At 39.4% G+C, this 24,615-nt stretch overlaps 1 protein-coding gene across 1 annotated transcript in view; it reads right to left on the bottom strand.

Moving 5' to 3' along the window:
- Positions 1 to 24,265, bottom strand: part of LOC127570649 (electrogenic aspartate/glutamate antiporter SLC25A13, mitochondrial) — a 103,486-nt gene extending 79,221 nt beyond the window's left edge. The window contains exons 1-3 of the mRNA XM_052016398.1: positions 24,128 to 24,265; positions 5,288 to 5,403; positions 40 to 179 (exon numbers count right to left, since the gene is read on the bottom strand). Coding sequence (XP_051872358.1) covers positions 40 to 179; positions 5,288 to 5,403; positions 24,128 to 24,237 — 366 coding nt within the window. The 5' untranslated portion in view covers positions 24,238 to 24,265. The remainder of the gene's footprint in view (positions 1 to 39; positions 180 to 5,287; positions 5,404 to 24,127) is intronic.
- Between the last annotated feature and the right edge of the window lie 350 nt (positions 24,266 to 24,615).

Below are 24,615 nucleotides of genomic sequence, written 5' to 3'. Positions count from 1 at the left end.
TATGTAAGCATTAAATGTACAGAGGACAATGAAACCTACCAATAGAAATTGTGTAAACTCTGGATACGTTAGCGGTATTTTCTTATCCTTTCCAAAGTGGAGATCCACAAATTCAGAATTCCAGTTAAATGGTATATGCTGATGGATAGAGCATTGGCTAAATATTTCCTTGATGTGATCTATATATTATAATGAAATAAATGGATTAATGCACAATTCTAGGAGAAAATAATCATCCTACCTGTAATTGAAGGCACAAATAACTTCACTATTATTCTCCAAATGATGAAAGGTCAATCACCTGTCAAACTAAACTCTTCTGTGATAGTCACACACCACAACTTATGTTAAATACACTTGTAATTTACCTACCAAATTCATGGCTTAACAATTTGCAGCCTTGCTCCAGAAAAATTGTATTTGACAATTTTCATTCCAAGTTCAAAGAATTTGAAAGTTGCCAGAGACAATGTACTTTTATTTTAGCAAAACTATACTTAGGAAAATATCTATTTTTGTATAAAATACATTAATGATAGAGTATGTTAATTCATCAACCACAGATAAACAGGACTGCTTTCCAATAATTTGAAATGAAGGTGTTGTGAATACTTGTTCAAAAGTTTTATTGATCCTATAGTTTTGTCTATGCGCTATAGAAATAAAGCCGGAGAATTTCTCTGATTTACTTACATTTTTACCATAAGAAGCATGAAACCTCCATTTAAAACTGTAATAAATTATCTGCCCAAAAAACTGATGGCATGACACCTATTTTTCAGCCATTAAATTACTACATAAGCTTCCAATGCCAAGGGAAGGAAACGCACACTCATTGCTTACCAGAAATTAGTATGGGTAGACCATAGGCACGCTGGCGCCTTCGCCCAGGCATGAAACTGGAAGTATGCCCACAGTATATGCAACGTACGAGGCCCCAGTACAAAAATCATTGATTGTGTTAAAGAAAATAATGTACTTATGAGGGCCCAATGAATGGGCTGCTGTTAACCATTGTCTAAACCCAGACTCAAATTCCTCCAATGCCCCAGGCTATCGTTGCAATCAACTTACATTGTGACTGCCCTACTTTAATTAAACATCCCCTTGCTAAGCATTCCCTGCTCTGATGTAGCCTTCAAATCTCTCCCTAACCCCTCCACAAATCCATCAGCCAGATGGTTATTTGAAACAAGAAGTCTTGGCAGAATAATTTAAGCCACACATAGACAGATAGCAAGGGGTGAAAAGTTACTGCAGGTTGCAGAGAATGTAGAGTTGAGGCTACATTCTGATCAACCATGATCTTATTAATGGCAGATCAGACTTAAGGTGCAGATGACCTACTCTTGCTCCTTGTATATTTCTTCCCCACTTCATAGCCTTTCAGTCTTAAAGTCTTAACTGCGGGCCAGTCAACTTCTAGGGTTGTTGTTTACTGTATTCAGGGGAAGTAGTTGCACAGATCAAAACAGAGTCATCATAAAATTACTTTCAGGTTGTCAGTTTGTTTCACAAGAAATCATGCCCATTTCTTACATTATAATTTTATTTCAAAATGGAACACAATTTTTTTGCACAAAGACAAAAGATACACACTCAGATTTGTCTGAACTAACAGAGGGAAACCTGTAACAACAGCCTTTAAATGGAAAACCCAAGAACACCACTAAATCATTTAAACCCCACGGACTTGCATTATCAGCTTTTATGTAGTCATCAACACTTAACAGCATGCACCAACATTTTACAGTACTTTTGTCACACAGGTGCAAGAACTACTGAAACCTACTTTCAGAACTGAGTTTTACAAACTCTTTTTAATTTCTGTTTCACATTAACCTTTTGAGTATAGTAACCTTATAGCAATAAAATCGTTCCATGACAGAACCAACCAGATAAAGTTAAACAGGCACATAATTATAAAAAGGCACAAATGACTGAAAGACATGGATTAAACATAAAATAATTGACACAAATAAACTTAAAAGGAAAGCTAACAAGCAAAGAAATCACTAGCTAAATAACCTGCTGGACACCTTAACTTCACTAAAAACAGATAAAGCCAGAAGTGTGTCTTTTGCTTCAAAACAAAAGAGAATTTCGTAGATTATTTAATGCCTCAGACATAGATCCTGAGCAAGGAAAGATTTCTCATTTAATGATAAGGAGAAATATCTGGTAACAATCCATTCAAATAGGGTTTATGCCAAATTTTCAATTAATTAAATGTAGTTTTATATTCTAAGTATCAAAGTAGTAATAAATAAATAACTGCAGATGTAGGTTTTCACATTAAAGAAGTGTAAATCAATGTGATGTAGCAATAATTCACAGCCACCCTGTAACCCTCAACTAGTGTTTCAAGGTTTATGCCATTATTGGGTATCACACTTCAGACATTGATTATTATATTCTGTTCACTAATATTGCCTGCACTTAATTAAAACATGCCTGTCACTGAAGGTTGATATAGGACCAATCGATAACAGTGCGGGAGAGATCATAATGGATGATAAAGAGATGGCAGAGGAACTAAATGAGTATTTTGCATTGGTCTTCACTGTAGAGGACAGCAGCAATATACCGGATAGTCAGGGGTCTCAAGGGATGGAACTGAGTTCAATTAAGATTACTAGAGAGAAGGTGCTAGGAAAGCTAAATGGACTAAATACAGATAAGTCTCCCAGACCAGATGAGGTGCATCCCCGGGTTCTGAAGGAGGTGGCTTTAGAGATTGCGGAAGCACTGGTGATAATTTTCCAGGAATCGATAGGCTCCAGCATGGTTCCAGAGGACTGGAGGGTCACAAATGTAGTTCCGCTGTACAAGAAAGGTGGGAGGCAGCATAAAGGAAATTACAGACCTATTAGTCTGACATCGGTGGTGGGAAAGTTATTAGAATTGATCCTCAAGGATGAGGTTATGGAATACCTAGAGGTGCAAGGCAAGATAGGTCCAAGTCAGCCTAGTTTCGTGAAGGGAAGATCCTGCCTGACCAACCTAATGGAGTTTTTTGAGGAAATCTCAGGTAGGGTGGATAAGGGAGAGGTTGTAGATGTTGTGTATTTAGACTTTCAAAAGGCCTTCGACAAGGTGCCTCACAAGAGGCTGATTAATAAAGATGAGAGGTCATGGAATTACAGGTAGGATAACAGAATGAGCGGAGCATTGGCTGGTTGGCAGAAAGCAAAGGGTGGGAATAAAAGGATCCTGTTCTGGTTGGCTACCGATTACTAGTGGTGTTCCGCAGGGGTCAGTGTTGGGGCCGCTTCTTTTTACTTTGTACATTAACGATTTGAATGATGGAGTAAATGGTTTTGTGGCTAAGTTTGCAGACGACACCAAGATAGGTGAAGGAGTAGGGAGTATTGAGGAGACAGGAAGGTTGCAGAGAGACCTAGATAGTTTAGGAGAATGGGCAAGGAAATGGCAGATGAGATTCAATGTTGAGAAATGTGCCATTGTACACTTTGGAAACAGAAATAAACAGGCAGATTATTATCTAGAAGGAGAGAAAGTTCAAAGTACAGAAGTACAAAGGGACTTGGGGGTACTCGTGCAGGATACCCTAAAGGTTAACCACCAGGTCGGCTCGGCAGTAAGGAAAGCGAATGCTATGTTGGCATTCATTTTGAGAGCTATGGTGTATAGAAGTAGGGAGGTGTTGAAGAGGCTCTAAGGGGCACTTATGAGGCCTCATTTGGAATACTGTGTGCAGTTTTGGGCCCCATATCTTAGGAAGGATGTACTGATGTTGGAGAGGGTTCAGAGGAGATTTACGAGGATGATTCCTGGAAGGAAAGGGCTTACATATGATGAGTGTTTGTCGGCTCTTGGACTGTACTCACTTGAGTACAAAAGAATGAGAGGGGACCTCATAGGAACATTTAGAATGTTGAAAGGACTAGACAGAGTAGATGTGGCTAAGCTGTTTCCCTTGGTGGGTGAGTCCAAGACCAGAGGGCACAATCTTAGAATTAGAGGGTACAGGTTTAAAACAGAGATGAGGAGAAATTTCTTTAGCCAGAGGGTAGTGAATTTATGGAATTCTTTGCCATGTACAGCAGTGGAGGCCTGATCATTGGAGGCCTTTGAGGAGGAGATAGATAGGTATTTAATTAGTCAAGGTATCAAGGGATATGGGGCTAAGGCCAGAAATTGGGGCTAGAAAGGAGTAGTGTTTTGTTTTTTTTCCTTTAGCTCATGGAGCAGACCTTTTCCTCCCATTTATCATTTCTTTTTTTCTTTTTCCCTTTCTTTTTTCTTCTTCCCTTTCGTTTCTTTGGAGCAGACTCGATAGGCCGAATGGCTTACTTCTGTTCCCTTGTCTTGTGATCTTTCTCCTGCATTGTGGACATTTCTTCATTCTGGTTGAGGCTACATTACAGGAAAGAGGCAATTGCACTTGACATTGTACAGAGGAGATTTAGGAAAAAATTGCCAAGACTGGAGAATTTTTAGTGAGGTAAGATTAGCTAGGTTTGAATTATTTTCTTTGGAATATTGGATGCTGAGGAGAGATCCAACCGAGTTGTGCAAAATTATGAAGGACCTAAACAGAATGGATAAGAATAATCTATGTCTGTTAGCAGAGGCCAGTAACTAGGAAGAACAAATTTAAATAGTTGAAGAATTAGAGAGAATTTAAGTACAAGTACAACCCCTAGTGTGTAGGTAAATAGTAAAATCGGGGGGGGGGGGAGTTCTTAGTGAGAATGTGGGGAGAATAAACAAGTATGTGCTTGATGCTTGGTGGGCAAAAAGGCTTGCTTCTGCACTGTACAACTACATGATTACTTACTAAGAAAGGATAACTATGCAGGAGCATATGATTTCACTTGCTTTTTGTATCACTGTGGAAATGATCCCATTCCTACAGTACAAGCTGATCTATTAGAAGTAGTGCTAGGTTCTACTATAGTACAATACATAGATTAATTTATGGCAAAAAGTAAATTACTAATAGGCACTACAATAATGGTTCACTAAATGTAGGAATAAAAATAGTTTTAAAATAAAAAGAATATCACCAGTTGTAGAATTAAATCAAAAATGAAAGAAATCCACAGGGATTAATTGACATAGGGAAAGCCATAGATAATTATTTTAGATGTAACTTTATAGTTTTGAAGGAAGATTACACTGAAAATGAAAATTTATCCTTCACTCTTCATTATCGATTGACATCCTGTCTAACTTCCTGTATGATATTAGACTTACAAAATTTTTTAAAGCTTTGCCTTTACCTCAATAATTAACACAACACTTTTATATCAATACGCACCAAAACTGATTTCTCCTTTGCCATTCTTGTCAAATAGTTGGAAAGCAACTTTGTATAAGGCATCTGGAGCACGCAAAACTGACTCAAATGATAAAAAATCTTGAAAGGAGATCAACCTGCAAATAAAATGCATGCTGTTAAGGCAGTGCAAGTAAGAGCATTTCATTAAAGTTGGGGATGGAGGAGAAAGGTGGCAAACTCTCAATTTAAATATTACAACACTTCTGGAGTAATCCAAGCCACAGGAAGCTTTTGAAAATTTGGTGAAGATATATTATTTTGCAAAGGTTTCATATCTCCACTATAGTTATGTGCTGCAGTAAAATCTACTTTGCATTAATGAATCCAAAACAAATAAAATTGACATTTAATTTTGATTTGTTTCTTACCTGTTGTAAGACATATACAACAGGTGCAATTTTAGTGGGTGACTGGGATGTGCCTGTGGTAGTGTAGGCATTCTCCTAAAAACTTTTAAAACTAGATTCCCTAAAGGATTCAAAGAAATATGGAAGATGATGGAAATCTCAAAATAAAACCAGAAAATTCCACCAGAATTAATCTGGAGAAAGGTAAGAGCGAAAAGATTAGCTCTCTGTTTCTCTCTCTCTCCCCAGAGATGTATTCTGACATGCTGAGCATTTCTAGCAGTTTTCTTCTTTCATCAAGGATTCCTGCATTACTATTTTTGTTGACTCATTAACATTTTTTAAACAGAAGAAAAATATAGTACTTTCTGTATTGAGGGCTTTCCTTTCATGCAGGCTGCCTTTCAAAACTTTAAGACCCCTCTGGCACCATTTCTTGTATTATGAAACATATTGATTCCACGATTTGAGGAACTGCTGAGTGAAAAACAGGATAACTTCAGAGCAAGAAATCACAAAGTAAAATTTAACTATCTTGAAGTCTTTCTGTAATTCATAAAAGTAGCAAGCTACTATCTACCAGTTGAAGAAACATCATGTAGAAGATTTAACTAGGAAACTCAATCACATTGTTCTGAGATTGATTTGTTGCTGGATACTTTCAAGAGTAATACTACTGATCCATAAGCAGGTCCCCTTTCAGGACTGAGAACCTCCTCTGGAAGGTTCCCCTCTCTCCTCTCATTTGTCACTCTTCACCCAAACCCATCACATCCACTTGTCTCACTTCCCAACTCCATGATCACTCAATGAGTCTGTCTCCCAACCCTCGACTCAGATCCTCACCCAACTCTCCACCCAATACTTCCGACCTGAGGCCCCAACCTTCATTCTGACCCACCCAATCAGATCTGGCCACAATTCTAGACATACTTAATGATCCCTTTGCCTTGGACTCAAATGCCGCTGAACTTTGTGCTGAGGGCACACCACTTAAAAAAATAATTACCACACCATGTAATCACTCTACAGCATGTCTCTCTTGTGCCAATGGATTTCCAGATCATTGTAACTGTTGACCTTATTGGTATAGGTATATTCTTACAATGACCAGAATGCTGTTGAATTTATGTTTACCGGTTAATTAATACTGAGAACATTGTTTACAATGTGTCCTGAAATACAGTGAAAAGATAAAGATCATTCAAAGTTCTGATAAAAGGTCATTGACCTGACACATTAATTTAGTTCCTCTCTCCATAGATGCTGCTGACCTGCTGTGCAAATGCAGCATTTTCTGCTTTTATCTTTTTTAAATGTTACCACCTTTTTCTTAGGCGGGAACTCAGAATTGAGGATGACTTGTTTGCACTCTGAAATTGAGTGGAAGAGTCTTTATGTGAATTCTTTGTAGCGTAGCTTTACGTCATGGTTGTGACAGGGACGAAACCCAGGCTACATCTAATTAAATCATATAAGGTTACTCACAGGTTTTGTTTCAAAGTGAATGCTGCCAAGCACCATACTTTTATAACCCTTGCTAATTATGAATGAACTAGCATTGTGCCTTCCTATATCTGTCAACTCTCTTCTAAAAACTATTGAATGAATTATTTTTCTGAGTTCCGCTTAAATTTGGTTATTATCTTAAATCAGTGTGCTCTTGTAATTTTTTTCAGTGTACAGTTTTGTTTGACTTATGTAAGGAAGGATATACTTGCCTTGGAGGCAGAGTAGAGGAGGTTCACTAGATCAATTCCTTGGATAAAGGGGTTTATTTATGAGAAAAGATTGCGCAGATTGGGCCTATATTCACTGGAGAATGAGAGATGATTTTATTGAAACATTAAGATTCTGTGAGGGCTTGACAGCAAAGATCCTGAGGGGATGTTTCCCCTGGAGGAGGAGTTTAGAACTAGGGGAGACACAAGATACTGTAGATATTGGAATCTGCAGCAACAAACAATCTGCTGGAGGAATTCAGTGAGTCGAGCAGCATCTGTGGGGGGGAAAGGAATTGTCAAAGCTTGGGTCAGACATAGGGGGAAAACTTCTTCAAAATCAGCATTCCTTGGGACTAGAGGATATAGATTCAGGGTTAAGGGTGCCCATTTAAGACCAAGCTGAGGAAGTATTTCTTCTCTGAGAACGTGAATCTTTGGAATACTCTCCTTCAAAGAGCTGTGGATACTAAGTAGAATAAACAGTAAAAGAAAAAGATTTTTGGACTATTGGAAAATCAAGAATTATGGAGGGAAGGCAGGGAATTAGAGTTCAGGCCAAGAATCAGATCAGCCTTGATCTTAGGAAATGCTGGTATGTTGTCTAGGGACCATATAACCTAGGACCTGTTCCTATTTCTTGTGTTCTCATGTTCAATATCTTCTTGGATCTTGAAGCCCCTGTTTTTTTTCCCAACAAGAATAGCCTCTGAACCCCAAACTGAAGCATAATTTTGTGATCTTCCACTTTACCATCTCTGGAGCTCTGAATCAAACATATTTAAGGACTAAAATTGAGAACACTATTTTGTTGTCATAATTAGCTACACGATCTTCTCAGTTCTTCTGTATAATACTCGCAAACTTTTAAAGACTCTCTCTAAATATAAACATTTCCCTGAAATTATAGACTCCACACTGAAAAGTTGTCCCCTGCAAAGCAATCACCCAATCTCTCCCTTTAATCTCCCAATTATACAGGAAATTGCACCATGAGCAGTGAGAACAGTATACTAAATTGAAAGGAAGTGTAATTAAATTGCTACTTCACCTGAGTAGTGTGCTTAGGTCCTGAATGGAAGGAAAAGAGGAATAAATGGTTAATTGTTACTTAGGCTGTTACACAGGAACATGTCGGCAGTGATAGGGGAGTGAAGGTCAAGTGTTACGTCAGTAACAATCCCTTTGCAATGCTGAAAGGGGAGGGGTTGAGAATAAAGGGTGGCATCATGCTGGAAATGATGTTACAGTATTAGAGGAATCATGGGCTCTCCTCTATCCATGTAGACTGGGAAAATCAAGTTGGTAGTGGACCCCAAGAAAAGCAATTCATGAAATATTTACGAGATGGCTTTTTAGAGCAGCTTGTGGTAGAGCCCACTAAGGAACTAGCAATTCTGGATTTGCTGTCGTGTAATGAGGCAGACTTGATCAGGGAGCTTAAGGTGAAGGAACCCTTAGGAGGCAGTGACCATAATATGATAGAATTCACTTTGCAATTTGAGAGGGAGAAGCTGAAATCAGATGTAATGGTTTTAGAATCCATTATTAAGGATGTGATAATATAGGACAAAGTCAGCGCAGTTTCGTTAAGGGGAGATCTTGCCTGACAAATCTGTTAGAATTCTTTGAGGAGATGACAAGCAGGTTAGACAAGGGAGAGTCAGTGTGCTTTATTAACTTGGATTTTCAGGTGGTCTTATTAAGGTGCTGCACATGAGGCTGTTAAACAAGAGCCCATGAAGATAGAGGCAAAGTACTGGCATAGATAGATGACTGGCTGATTGGTAGAAAGCAGAGAGAGGGGGTAAAGGGATCCATTTCAAGATGGCTGTTGGTGACTAGTGGGGTTCCACAGGGCTCAGTGTTGAAATTTTAACTTTTCACTTTATACATTAATGATCTGGATGAAGGAACTGATGGCATTGTGGCCAAGTTTGCAGACAATACAAAGATAGATGGAGGCACAGGTAGTGTTGTGGAGGCAGGTAGTCTGCAGAAGGGGTTGGACAGGTTAGGAGAGTGGGCAAAGAAGTGGCAGATGGAATACAGCATAGGTAAGTGTGGTGTTATGCACTTTGGTAGGAAGAATAAAGGTGCAGACTATTTTCTAAATGAGGAGAGAATTCAGAAATCAGAGGCACAGAGGGACTTGGGAGTGCTATTTCAGGATTCCACTGATGTTAAGGCAGGTTGAGTTGGTAGTAAGGAAGGGAAATGCAATGTTAGCATTCACTTCGAGAGGACTAGAATATAAAAGCAAGAATGTACTGCTGAGGCTTTTATAAGGCATTGGTCAGACTGCATTTGGAATATTGAGAGCAATTTTGGGCCCCATATCTAAAGAAGGATGTGCTGGACTGGAGAGGATCCAGAGGAGGATCACAAGAATGATCCCAGGAATGAAAGGCTTAACCTGCGAGAAGTGTTTGATGGCTCTGGGCCTGTACTTGATGAAGTTCAGAAGGATGAGAGAGAATCTCATTGAAACCTACCCAGATACTGAAAGGCCTGGAAAGAGTGGACATGGAGAGGATCCTTCCATTAGTAGGAGAATCTAAGATCTGAAAGCACTGCCTCAGAATACAGGGACATACCTTTAGAACTGAGATGAAGAGGAATTTCTTCAGCCAGAGAGTGGTGAATCTGTGGAATTCGTTGCCACAGAAGGCTCTGGAGGCTAAATCATGTATTTAAGGCAGAGATTGATAGGTTTTTAATTGGTAAGGGAATTAAGGGTTATGGGGAAAAGACAGGAGAATGGGGTTGAAAAAAACCAGCCAAGATTGCATGGCAGAACAGACTCAATGGGCCGAATGGCCTAATTCTGCTCCTATATTCATGGTCTTATGAAATGGCAAAGGATGAACATGCAGGTTGGTGGGTTAAAAGGTGAAAACAGAAGAGATAACAATAGAAAGACACAGTCAAGGACACTTAACTTATGGAATAAGGAAAACATATCAGAGATACTTGCATCATTGGAGCAGGTTCAACAGAAATGAAAGCACTTAATAATGGGAGCAGCTCCAGGTGAGTAACATTTTTGTAGATGACACACAATGCAGCCACTGTGCTCGCAGTAATGGATGGAATGAATACTTGGGCTGGTGAATGGGATATCGATGAAGCAGGGTCTTGAATGGTGTCAAGCTTCTTGAGAATTTTTGAAGCCGCACACAGCCAGACAAGTGGAGGATCACTCTCCTGATTTGTTCTTCATCCCAGTGGAAAGATGTCAGAGTGCGGCTAACCTGCCACAGGATATCCTGCTCTAAAAGCCAACAGTTTAATGTGGTCAGTACAGTTGAGTTTCTGATCAATGGGGACCCCAGGAGGTTACAGTATTGGCTCAATGATTATATTATTGGATTAGTAATCCTGATGCTTGGACTAACAGCCCACAAACATGAGTTAAACTCCTGCCACAACAGCTGCAAAATTCAAATTTAATAATTTGGAATTTGTAAAATAACAACAATTATTGCTGATAATGACCAGAAAAAAAAACTGAATTATGATAAAAATCCATCTGGTTCATTAATGTCCTTCAAAGAAAGAAACCTGTCATCTTCACCCAGGCTGGTCTAAATATGACTCCAGACCCTCCCATGTACTTGATTTTTAAGTGGACTCTGAAATGATCAAGCAAGCTATTCAGTTGCACCATTACCACTATGTTCAAACAGAGAAAGGATAAAACCAGATAAGCCACCTAACATCAATCAAACAAAGACAGCGAAGTCTCTCCCAACCTAGGTAACCTTCCTGATTATCACCTTCTGTCCTCCCTCAGCTGAAGGAGCAGTACTCCTCCAAGCTGAACAATGGGTAAATTACTTTACCTTGACAAACTACCTGGCAATGCACAGTTTTGGAGACAAAATCCCGTCCTCACACCGAGAGCACCCTCCCATAGAGTTCTGTCACACCATAAACATGCTAAATCAGATAGACTCAGAACAGGTCTGGCAATTCATAATTGGGCATAGATGAGGACTTGTGGACTACCAACAGCATCAGAGAAAATGTGTACTGCCACAATCTGTAACCAAATAACCAAGCATATCCCTCACTCTACCGTTTCTATAAAGCCAAGGAATCAACGTTACTTCAATGAGGAGTGCATAAGAGCATTCCTGGAAAAGCACCAAGCATTCCTAAATGAGAAGCCAGCTTGTGAACCTGCAGCTCAGGATGACATGTGTGCTAAAGAGCAAAAACAGCATGCAACAGACAGGGCGAAGCATTCTCACAATTAATCAGATTAGAGCTCTGCAGTACTGCCATATCTAGTCATGAATAATGATGGACAAGTAAACTGATGGGAGGAGGCTCCAAGAATATCCCCATCCTTCTCACTCCAGCACTGCCTCCAAGCAGACAATATTTTTCTGTTAAACTTCTATGATGCAGCAGAATTTCTCTGTGGACATTGACAGTAGCCAAGTACTAGGGGCACTCATAATCACATTCAGCCAAAATGTGCCATATAGATGATCCTTCATGGCTTGCCTGAGATGCCTATCAGAATCCAATCTTCAGCAAATTTATTCACTTCACATAATGTCAAGGAGCAGCTAGCAGCATTAGAAAAAGTTCATCTGTCTAATCTGTATCTTTTGCAGGCTCTTTCTGTCCTCCTCACAATCTGCTAATGCACCCATCTTTGAATCTTCACTGAATTTGACTACCATACACTCAATCCCTTCAAAAGCAAAAGGACCAGCCAACATCCTATCTGTGGTATTGAAGACTTGCACTCCAGAACTAACTGCACTTCTAGCTGGGTTGTTCCAGTACAGCTACAACATTAGCATTTACCCAACAGGTGGAAAGTTGCCCAGGTATGTTCTATTCATAAAAAGGAGGGAAAGTCCAAACTGGCAAACTATCACTTAATCATTCGCAATCATTTCCAAGTCATTGCCAACAGCACTATTATGTGACACTTACTCACCAATAACCTGCTCACCATGTCCAGTTTGAATTTTGGCAAGACCACTCATCAGAACTCATTACATCCTGCAAACATGAATCAAAGAAATGAATTCCAGATGTGAAGTAAGAATGCCTGCTCTTGAATTCAAGATAGCACTTAACTGAGTACGCCATCAAGGAACCTTGTAAAAAATGTCATCAATGGGTTTCAAAGGAAAAGCACTTCGATGATTGGAATCAAACCTTGTACAAAGGAAGGTAGTTGTAGATGTTGGAGGTCAATCATCCCATCTCCAGAACACCAATGCAGTAGTTCCTCAGTACAGTGTCTTGAACCAAACATACTCAACTGCTTTATCAATGACCTTCCTTCCTTCATGAGGTCAGAAGTGTTTGTTGATAATTCCATAATGTTCAATTCCATTTGCAACTCCTTAGTAAATGAAACAGTTCAAGCCTGTATGAACTGGAAGCTTGCATTCATGTACAGGCTGATACATGACAAGTAACATTCAAGTTGCAAAGGTAATAGAAATTACCATCTTCAACAATAAAGGGTCATCCACCTACCTTTGACATTCCATGGCATTTCTAACACCAAATTCTCCATGACCAATACCCTGGGGGTCATCACTGACTTGAACCTCAACTGGACCACAATGGCTACAAGAGGAGGTCAGTGACCAAGAAACTCACAAGTGACTTAAGCATTGATAGCCAAAGCTTTTCCACTCCACTACACACTCATGAGCGTGATCAAATACTCTCCATTTGCCTAGATGCGTGCAGCTCCAATAACTCTCGAGAAGCGCAAAACCCTCGGGGTCATAGAATCATGGAACATGGAAACAGGTCATTTGGCCCACCACAGCCACACCAAACCGCGGGCAACTGTATGTATTAATCCCATTTTGCAGTACCTCGGTAGTAGCCTTCAATACCAAGGCGATTTGTGCTCATCTAGACACCTCTTAGATGCTGTTAGCAACTCTGCTTCCACTCCTCTCTCCAAACAAATTGATAATATAGATTGTGAATAGGTAGGCCCAAACCAAGTGCAGTATCCCACTAAATGTAGCCACCCTACCTGAGACGGAACTCTTTATTCCTATTTGTCTATACCTCTCACTGCCTCGGTAAAGTAGCCAGCATAATCGAAGACCCCACCCACCTCAGACATTCTCTCCTCTCCCATTGTGCAGAATATACAAAAGCCTGAAGGCACATACCACAAGACTCAAGCACAGCTTCTATCCCGCTGTTATAAGACTACTGAATGGTTCCTTGGTACAATAAGATGGAATCTTGACCTCACGATGTACCTCATTATGACCTTGCACCTTATTATCTACCTGCACTGCACTTTCTCTGTAACTGTAACACTTTATTCTGCATTCTGTTATTGCTTTACCTTGCACTATCTCAATGCATTGTGTAATGAATTGATCTGTATAAACAGTATGCAAGACAAATTCTTCACTGTACCCCAGTACGTGTAACAATAATAAACCAATTTACCAACTAAGTTGATGAAATGCTCCAGTCTTTGGTGAGAGCAGGAAGTAGCATCAATACAGTTATCAATATATCAGTAAAACTGGTGAGTGAAGAGTTCTTAATGCATCTGGGACATAGAATGTTTCATATTTCCCAGAAAGAGGCAGGTATAATTAGGACCCATAAGGCTTCTCAAAATAATGTTTTTTATTACGAGAAAGTATTTACAAATTCATCTAGGCAAAGAAGGCTTGTAGGTGAATCCAGAGTGGTTAGACTGACATTCTATGAAGAAAGAGAGGGCCTTCAAAACATTTCATCCTGTTCCTGGCTACAGAATTTAGCTATTTACAAACTACTTTTTCCCCCTTGTACAGACTCTATTCACCTACATTCATGAAGTTACCAATTCCTCTTCCATTTTAATATTTCCCTGTTTACTGGCCTGATCCATCTCATTTTCACCACATATGGCTAATTCCTCTTGACAACACAAAGCCTGTCATTTCCAACATCTATAGCATGATCCCACCACCATCTATGTCTTGCCACCTCCTCCATCTGCAGCAATCCAAAGGTCTGTTTTCTCTGGGACATCCTGGTTCATTTGTCAATCATCACCAATGGCCCCACCCTTCTCATGACACCTGCACTTGTGGCTCAAGAAAGGTAACATCTGCATTCTTCCATCACACGATCTAGGATTCCGAACAGTCCTTCTCCGTAAAAAAGCAAATTACTTCTGTTTATTTGCTATAATCACTGTTCAACATCTGGTCTTCCCTACATCAAGAGGGCAAAACACAGATCGGAGGAAACTTTTTGTTCAATATGCAAGTGTGATCCCTAGAGCTTCACATGACCTAGAAATTAAATACTTTGTCCCAATTAAATTTTCATTATTGAACTTCCAAAACTCTAATTTTAATCTTTATTCAACAATAAGACTCTCACCCCTAAGCCAGAAGACAAACTCCACTGATGTCAGTGGGAGCTATATTGTTCGAAGAACAGAAAATTCAAATGCAATTGTGTGCTCAAAAGATGCAGCGGTAGGGCAATAATGACGGGTTTGGTTTTTGCCACAAAGCTGAAAACTACCAGTGCGCTGAGTCTCATTATACATTTTGGCAGTGAAAATGTGGTGTCCAGTGCTCTTTTTGCTAACAAGATTCAGGACAGCAACCGTAAGCATCATCATGCCAAAGCTATGGCCTGGGAGGTCGGAACTTTGGTACCCGTGGTTTGGATAATAGTGGGGCAATCAGATCCGATGGGGATTGGGCAGGTGGAAATATTCGACAGTTCAGAAAGACCTGTGGAGAAACAATGATAACCTTTCTTGTCAATTACTAATCATAAGTGAAGATCATGGATCTGAAACATTAAAACTGTTTCTCAGTCCATAAATGCTGCTGAGTATTTTCAGCTTTTTTTCTGTTTTATATCAGACTTCCAGCATCTGCAGCATTTGACTTTTGGATTATCTGATAAATTATCTCACTAATATATTTGGGTTTCTCCACTAAAAAAAAGGCTGTTGTGTTTCCTTATATACAGTATCAGTAATGACACTCTGTAGTACTTCATTGGTTGTGCAGCACTTTAAATAAACTAAAGATCTGAAAAGTAAAACAAAAATCCAAGTTCTTTTTCTTTCGTTACAGTGCACTTCATAATGGAAAACAGGTAAACAGAAGGTTGGGAAACTTTATTACTTGATGAGGAGAGAGGGAAATACACTTAAAAGAAAGTTCCTCTCATGGACATCCTAATGTCTAGCTTGGGGGAAAAATGGTAGAAAATTAGTTTCTTAATGTAAATGGATAAATTTCCTAAACAGAGCCCAATCTAACGAAGTTTTCTCCCTATTTTCATAAATAAGTATATTCTATTTAAAAATTAATTTGAAGGTATCTCTCAAACATAACAAAAAAGATTTGTAATGTGTGTATTCAAATTGCACACCTTGAAGCAAACTCAAAGAAACTACTTTTAAATGTCTGTACTGTTAATGTAGAAACTTTCTAAAAGGTATGAGCCACACTACAAGCATACTAGCTCCTCCAACTATATTCAAGTCATTTGGTTTTAATTCACATTTAGAAAATGAAGTCAGTATGTTAGAAACTCTTAGGGCTTGAAGTAGCAACCATATAATAGCTCCTAATCAAATTAGATTGAGGTTACTGTTTATTACCACACAAGACCCCATTATTTACCACTTCACAGTGATCTTAAACTAACACGTATTATTTCCCTTTTGGCATATACATTTAAAAAGTTAGTGTTCCAACTTCAGTTTCTTCTCCAAATAAATCCTAAAATGTCAACTTTTAATCATATTGAAAATGGTTTATTAGCTTGTTTCAAATTAATCATTTAATTCAACACAACATTCAGAAAAATACCTTACTCCTGCCCAACTGTGGAAATCATCCTTCAAACACAGTCATAAAGATCTGTCCTACAGACCTGCACAAAACTGCAGTTATCAAATTTTAATTTATGTAGCCAGAACCCACCAAAATAGAACAATGAGTTGTTATACTTTTCCAATGCATCCCTCAACCAAGCTTCTCTTCCAATATCCCATTGTTAATATTGACAGGAAGTATCTACAAACTTTTAGTTAGATCCCATAAATATTGAATTATTATCCACGAATCAATAAAACCCCATTTCATTTGACTTTAAAGCCCAAACCAGAACCAAAGACATAAATCCTGAAGCTGGAACAATTCTACAATACATCTATAGCAGATTACATTTTGTAAGAATGAATAGATAGATATGTTATCTAACTATAATTTCACCTGAAATTTTAAATTAGCTGGTTAGGCCACTACAAGTTAAGCACAATGGCCATGTGGCTATTTAGGCATACTGTAAAAGTTATTTAGGAAGTGGGATGACATGACTTAAAATAATAAAACTCTCCAAGCAAACTGCTACACTGCAGGAGTTCAAGATGGCCAACAACCAAGAAGTAAAAGCTGTGGAAGGATAAGTTAATAACAGATATGAATAGATTGGAATTAGGTAGTGGACAGATAGTGGGAATTTGAACTGAGAGTGCACTCGTGTAATAATGGGCACTATTGTCTATGATCTGACCAGTGCCTCATGATGGCCTGCCCGTGGGGCCACCAAAGGTTGGTGCAGCCATGGATGCACTAACCTTTGGTGACCCCAAGGCACAAACTGACTCTAGGCTTCACTGCTGCAGCCATAAACAGTAACTACAGCTCAGTGATTTTGAAGCCGTCTGCAGACTACCTTGTGGCCAAGAAGCTCCTCAGAACATGGAGTTGGGAACCGTGGGAAAATGATTGACCTTAAACTAGTGTAAGATCCAAATCCACAAAACTAGCTGGGTCAGACATTCTGTCTGAGCTCAAGGTAGTGACACAATAGCAAGGATAGGTGCTAGTGACCACAATGTAGATCCAGTGATTGATAAGTATCAGTCCAGGGAAAGAGAAACAATAGAGAGGCAGACTGAAAACAGAAACTGAAAACAGTCAAACAGTTCAGGTTTCCCGCCCATACCTCATTTGATGAAGCTTCAAAGCTTCTCTCAAATTTATTATCCTTTGAAGTGACTAGTGGCAGCTCTCCCACTTTGCCATCCAATTGGTTGAGCCAAGAGAAGTTTCTGAAAGGTCACAGCTAGGGTATAATTACCTCCCCATCAGTAAGCCAGAGCAGCACTAACTTGGCTCTTGTGGTCAGTAGTGAAGAGCCTCAACAACAGCCACTAAGGACCACAGCCAGGGAAGGCCTACTTTGATAGCTCCAACCAAGGCCACAAAGATGGAACTGGCACCACCCAAGGCAGGAGGCAAACCTTTGTGAAGAGCAGAGAACCCTGGACTCTGGGAGCCCAGCAAAGATGCCTGTCACCAGCCCCAAGCATAACAGTGTTTGGGACTCGGACAGATAGTTAGATCCCAAGTACTGCATGATTAACCGCGTGCGTGAGAGAGAGCAAGAGCGAATAAAGCTATGTTTGCACTGGAATTTGACTTATGTCCTTTTACTTGCCTTGAAAATATAAGGCACCTGGGTAAAAACACTTAAAAGGAATATTGGTCAAAGTGCTCAGAAAACATAGGAGCAACAACCTTGATGGTGTTTTGACAGTTGAAAGCATATTCTAAATCTCTGGAATATCTGTATAACAAGGACACCCATGTCAGGATCCTATTTATTGACTATAGCTCTGCCCTCAACAGCATAATTCCAAACAAACTCTTCTCCAAACTCCTAGACCTAGGACTCTGCAGCCCCCTTTGCAACTGGATCCTTGATTTCCTGACCAACAGGCCATATTCAGTAAAAGTAGGCAACAAAAGCTCCTCCACGATCACCCTCAACACTAGTGCCCCGCAAGGCTACGTTCTCGGCCCCTTACTATACTCCCTATACAATCACGACTGTGTGGCCAAATTCTGCTCTCATTCCATTTATAAGTTTGCAAATGACACCACTGTAGTGGGCTGGATCTCAAACAACAACGAGATGGACTAGAGGAAGAAGACACAGAGCCCAGAATGAGATTTATTATCACTCACCTATATGACATGAAATTTGCTGTTTTGCAGCAGCAGTACAGTGCAAGACATAAAATGACTATAAATTACAGAAATAAATTTATAATGCAAAATAAAGGAATAACAAGGTAGTGTTCATGGACCATTTAGAAATCTGATGGTAGAGGGGAACAAGCTGTTTCTGAATCATTGAGTGTAGGTCTTCAGGGTCCTGTACCTCCTCCCCGATGGTAGTTACGAGAAAAGAGCATGTCCCAGATGGTGAGGATCCTTAATGATGGATGCCACCTTCTTGAGGCACCGCCTTTTGAAGATGTCCCTCATGGTATCCAGTGGCATGGCATCAAGACAACGACCTTTCCTCAATGTCAGCAAACTGAAGGAGCTGGACACTGACTTCAGGAAGTGGGATGGAGTACATGACCATCTGTATCAATAGTGTTGAGGTGGAGATGGTTGAGAGCTTCAAGTTCCTCAGTGTAAATATCACCAATAATTTGCCCTGGTCCAGCCACAAGGATGCTATGGCCAAGAAAGCACACCAATACCTCTACTTTTTCAGAAGGCTAAGGAAATTCAGCATCTCCCTGATGACTCTTACCAATTTTTTTTTTTACAGATGCACCATTGAAAGCATCCTATCCGGATGCATCACAGCCTGGTACAGTAACTGCTCTGCTCAGGACTGCAAGAAACTGCAGAGTTCTGTGAACACAGCTGAGTCCATCACACAAAACAACCTCCCCTCCACTGACTCCATCAACACTTCCCACTGCCACGGGAAAGCAGCTTTCAAAATCAAGGACTTGTCCCACCCCAGTCATTCTCTCTTTTCCCCTTGGGCATAAGATACAAAAGCTTGAGAGCATGTACCACCAGACTCGTGGACAGCTTCTATCTCTCTGTTTTTAAACTCTTGAACAGACCTCTTGTATGTTAAAAAATAAACTCTTGATTTCTCAATCTACTTCGCAGTTTGTCTACCTGCACTGCATTTGCTCCATAACTGCAACACTATATTCTGCATTCTGTTTTTCCTTTTTACTACCTTGATGTCATTACGTATGGCATGATCTGTGTGGATGGCACACAAAAGCTTTTCACTGTCTCTTGGTACGAATGACAATAATAAACCAATAATCTAATTAAACTAGCAATCCAGGATATCTAACACAGTTAAAATTGATTTAAGTAATTGAAAAATATTAACAACTATTTTTAAAAGTTTAAAAATAAAAACACTCAACTTAACAGGAGAAAACATTAAACCACTTACTTGCACTTCCTTTTCAACCCAGATTGGCAACCACATTCGCCCATACCACATGCACAGGGCCAGGAAGGTAGTATATTGGGCTCCTCAGCACATCATTATTGAGTTCCACCCCTTGTTGATGCTAAGCCAAGCAGATGGGAGATCAGATGTGCCAGTGTCTGATCTCCAGCACATTCCCGTCTTGTTTGTTGCAATGTGCAGGTGTACAAGTCAAGACCTTGCTGGTGGTTCTCTACCAAACCAGTAGGAAAAATCCATATGCTTTATCCCAAGATAAAGGAGTGGATTCATTTGTAAAGGTAGATTGTAAGTTGAAACTTCAATAATGAATCCCAGCTGTTCATGTGCCCTAGAAGCTGCATTCTATGATTGGAGTCTGCATTTTTATGTTTAGTCCCAGTTGCCTTGTTACCAGGTTCTGTGACTGAAACTAGATTTGGATCTGCACTAAAGCCTAGCTACACTGCTGTTGAATGTTATTCATAAAAGCTGGACTATTGATGGAAAAATTTACACTCTGCTTGTCAAAGCAATTTACTGACAAAATCACGTCTGAACTGTTATTTTATAGTAGCTCCTTATAACACAATACAAAATAATATTGTTCAAGATAAGGATATTCTACCGATGACCATTCTAGGAATGTCACTCAGAAAATCAGGTTGTTTTACTTCACAATCTTTGAGATATATTTGCAGAATCAACATAATTTATCCCTGGACGTCAATTCATTCTGTTGAGTATGAGACTTCTGTGAGATCCTGTAATCTTCTAAAGGATAGATTATTCCAGATGTGATAACTTAGTGCAACAGAGATCAAGTATAATTATGTTTTCTTATTGCATTGTGTTTCATGTGCTAACTACAGGACATACATATCAAATTAAACATCAGACCACTAAGCAACAATACCCAGAGAGAGCAAAGTTTGAAGCCTGGGCCACAAAACAGGGTAGTGGTGAAGAATTAGCATTCTTACATCTAATGAAAGCAACAGAAACAAAAGAGAAGTTTCAATAGACATGCCAATGAGAATACAGGGCATAATAAAACATAGAGGGGGCAAAGGTGAAAATGTAAAAGTGCATACCCGTGCCTTGTCACAAATTTCCATTAAACAATGATTAACGACACTAGAGATTAAAAACAGATCTGGTGACAGCTTTGCTGAATTCCTCTGTCCAGTCCACAAGCATGACTGTGCTTCCGGGAGCTTCCCACTTTAATTCTCCATCTCAGTCTCCTCTGTCCTTGATTTCCTCCATTCTTCTAACGAATGCCAATGGAAACTCAAGGAACAGCACATCACAAACACTTACAGTACTCAAGAGTTAGCACTGAGTTTAACAATCACAGGTCATAACCACTACCCTTATTTGTTTGAACAGCATATACTGATAATGATGCGGCTATTGCTATTCACAGCGCCTACTGAGCCATCCTTTGTTTCTTATGTCATAGCTATTCTCTTCCACATAGGATTCAATTGGGTGCTCCGATTTCCTCCCACATCCCAAAGGTGTGCAGCTGGTAGGTTAATTGACCACTGTAAAATGCCCTTAGTGTGCAAATGAGAGGGAGAATCTGGGGGAGCGGGGATAGAAATGGGATTAATGTAGGATTAGTGTAATGGGTGGTTGGTGGTCAATGCAGACTTGGTGGGCCAAAGAACCGTTTCCATGCTGTTTTCAGTCTATAACTCTAAGTTGAAAAGTTATTGCAGGTTTTCTCTTCACAGATGGCACTGGACGTGCTGAGTGCTTCCAACATTTCATATCTTTATTTTAAACTTACAATTTCCCACAGTATTTTTCTCTTGTTTTCATAAAGGATAGAATGCTGTTCAACCACTGCTGTCAAGCCTACAATTCACAATGAATGCACATTGTACACACATTTTTATAAAGGGACAATGACTAGCCACAGCAAAAATCCTCCATGAATCTTGCTCTGTCCATAGCTCAGGAGCACTTGAGTTCCACTGCAATTCCCATAAGGCAGCTAAAAGATATGAAAATTCAGCCCTGCTGCATGCACTAACTGTGCAATACAGTAGCATATACATACTACATTCCTCTTTAGAAATTAATTTCCATCATCTTCATCGAACTATGTATATACAATATACAACCATATCAACAACTTAGCAATTGTGACTAAGGAGACATTTCTGCTCCATAATTTAGCACAGGCCTAATATGAACCTAGACTATTTCATGGTGTATGCTAATTTTTACAGAATCCAAGTCTACTTTAACTGTGTAGCACAGGTTAATTTGCAAGTCTGCACATTTAATTGGAAAAATGCCATCAAGAGATAGCAAAAACCACTTTAATCAATAATAATTACTTGCATTTCTTTAGTAACCTTCAGGGGAGTGTTACCAAACAAAATTTGACACACTAACAAGAAATCCCAGGCAAAAGAAGCTCAAGACCTTGCTATTTAAAAATTGGAGGTGGGTATGAGGCAGAGATATTAGAAGTTTGTAGAGCTGAAGGAAGATAGAGATTTAGGAAAAAGTTAGAAAATAACAAGAATGTTAAAACTAAAGCACCATCAAACAAGGCACAATGAATTTCAGCAGTCATATGGATGACAGGTGAGCCTTGACATCAGTTTGGATATGGTAGTTTTAAATAAGCTGAAATTTATGGAGTTTAGAAGATGGGAGGTCACCAGAAGAGAAATGTTAAGCCTGGAGATAACAAAAGCACAAGAAGAATTTCACCAACAGCACAGTGGATATAGGTATGATATATGATGATGGTACAAAATTGGAAGAATGTAGACTAGTGATACTGCAGTGAGATGGTGGAAGCTCATCTCAAGGTCAAATAAGACAGCAAGGTCAAAAACAGTTTAATGCAGCCTTGGACAGTTACCAGAAAGAGGGATGTAGTCAGTGATAGAAGAAAGATAATGGCTTTGGACTTCCCAGTATTTAGCTGTAAAATATTCCTGCTCATCCAGTGTTGAATATCAGACAAGCATAGCAACAATTCAGACAGTGAAGGATTCAGCAAGATGGTAAAATAGAGCTAGGTATCATCAGAGCAGTCATGTAACCTAGCACCTTTTTGTATTATTCACTGAGGAACAGCATAAAGAAGAGAGCTAGCAGAAAGTTTTGGATAGATGTATGGAGGAATACAGTAAAACTAAGCAAAGGGATTGCTGGGAATTTGTTGGCTACACTTGGATAGATAAAAATGGAACAAGAGGACAGTGGCACCAGGCTGAATGATGGAAGAAAGATGTTGAAAGAGAATGAAATGGTCAGCTGTATCAAAGGCCACAAGCAGGTGGTGAAGAATGAGGAGAGGCAGTTTACCATGTGTGGCCACATAAGATGTCATTGGTCACTTTTCTTTGGCCATTTCAGCACTGTGCTGGGCAGAATTCTGATTGGAGGAATTCAAGCAGGTGGGATGTTCTGATACAAGGTCATTAACCTGCTGTTATCTCTGCTTCTTTCACATCTGCTGTATGACTTGTTGAGTAGTTTCAGAATTTTGTGTTTTATTTTATTTTTAAATTTCTAGCACCTGCAGTATTTTGCTTTTACATTACCACTTAATTACTGCCAATGGTCTTCCAAGAATTTCCACCTTTAAGAAGTTTTGCTCCTAGTCTGAAGGGATTTCCATTCATCCCTCTCTTATCTTAGGTTCTAATGAAAAGGAGAAAACCTATCACCATTCCAGCCTCTGTCTCACCCTTCCCTTTCACTTCTAAATACTGATTCTCTTCCATCTATATTCAATCCTGATGCAGGGCCTTGCCCCAAAACATCAACTACCCCTTTGCCTTAACAGATGCTGCTTGATCTGCTGAGTTCTTCCAGCAGTTTGTCTTTTAGTTCCATTCCCAACTTATTTTCTTGTAACTGATTCTCTGTCACGTGTCTATCAAATCCTGGTTCTCCTGCCACCCATCTATACAAGGAGCAATTTACAGGAGCCAATTAACCTACCAACCAGCACATCTTCAACACAAAGGAGGAAACCCACAAAGTCACAGGGGAAACATGCAAATTCCATGCATAATGCACCAAAGCACTCGGTATATAGATGCACACGCAAAAACGTTGCTGCCGTGATACCCTTGCTCTTCAAACGAGTGTGTCATGCCTTTGTTGGGTTATTAACAGCTAGGCATTTGTTCACGCAGCACAATTTTGTGCACTAACCAATAAAATTGATCCTAGGATCCATTTTAAAAGCAACTGGCACTTTCATACACACACATTATTCTTTGGTAAATTGTACTGAACCCTTGTGTGCACGTTGAACACCTTTGCATCTGTATCTCTGGACATGTAGTAGTGTGGTTTATCAGCACACGAAACATGATTGATGTAATTTTAAGGATTATACCTCAATGAGGAAACAGTGTGGACCTTGTAAACAGGATTAGGCCTCAAGTATTATTTTCTATTGACTGTGGGTGAATGTTTTCTTGGAATGAAAAGCTTACCCAGTTTTTGATTGATTCACTGCACCAGCAAGCAGCTTCACTGTCTCTGGATTATCCTCCATACCATTACGCAAGTTCAAAAATCTTCTCACAAAGTCTTCAGGAGACATAAAGCGCTCTCCATTCTTCTCAACTGTTGCATACTGAAAGGTATAAAATATTTCATCCATCTGTTTTTGTTATTTATTTGCTCATAAGATGTTGACATTGATAGCAATGCCAGCATTTATTGCCAATCTCTAAATACCTCTGGACTAAGGAAGTATTAAGGGTTAACCACCTTGTTAGGTCTGAAATCATATACAGGCCAGACTAGGCAAACATAGCAGATTTCATTTTAGAACAATTCTAAAGTTTTGTCTTTGCTATTTCTAAAGTATTTTAATTGCATATTTATTTAATAACTTGAATTCAAATTCAATTATGAAATTATATCTTTGGTTCAATAGTCCAGAACTAATCCACAATGCTACTGTACACAATATAAT

Source organism: Pristis pectinata, chromosome 5 (genome assembly GCF_009764475.1).
Source record: "Pristis pectinata isolate sPriPec2 chromosome 5, sPriPec2.1.pri, whole genome shotgun sequence".
Classification (NCBI taxonomy): Eukaryota; Metazoa; Chordata; class Chondrichthyes; order Rhinopristiformes; family Pristidae; genus Pristis; species Pristis pectinata.
Note: the sequence above shows the minus strand (reverse complement) of the source record. Positions and strands in the feature narration are given on the sequence as shown.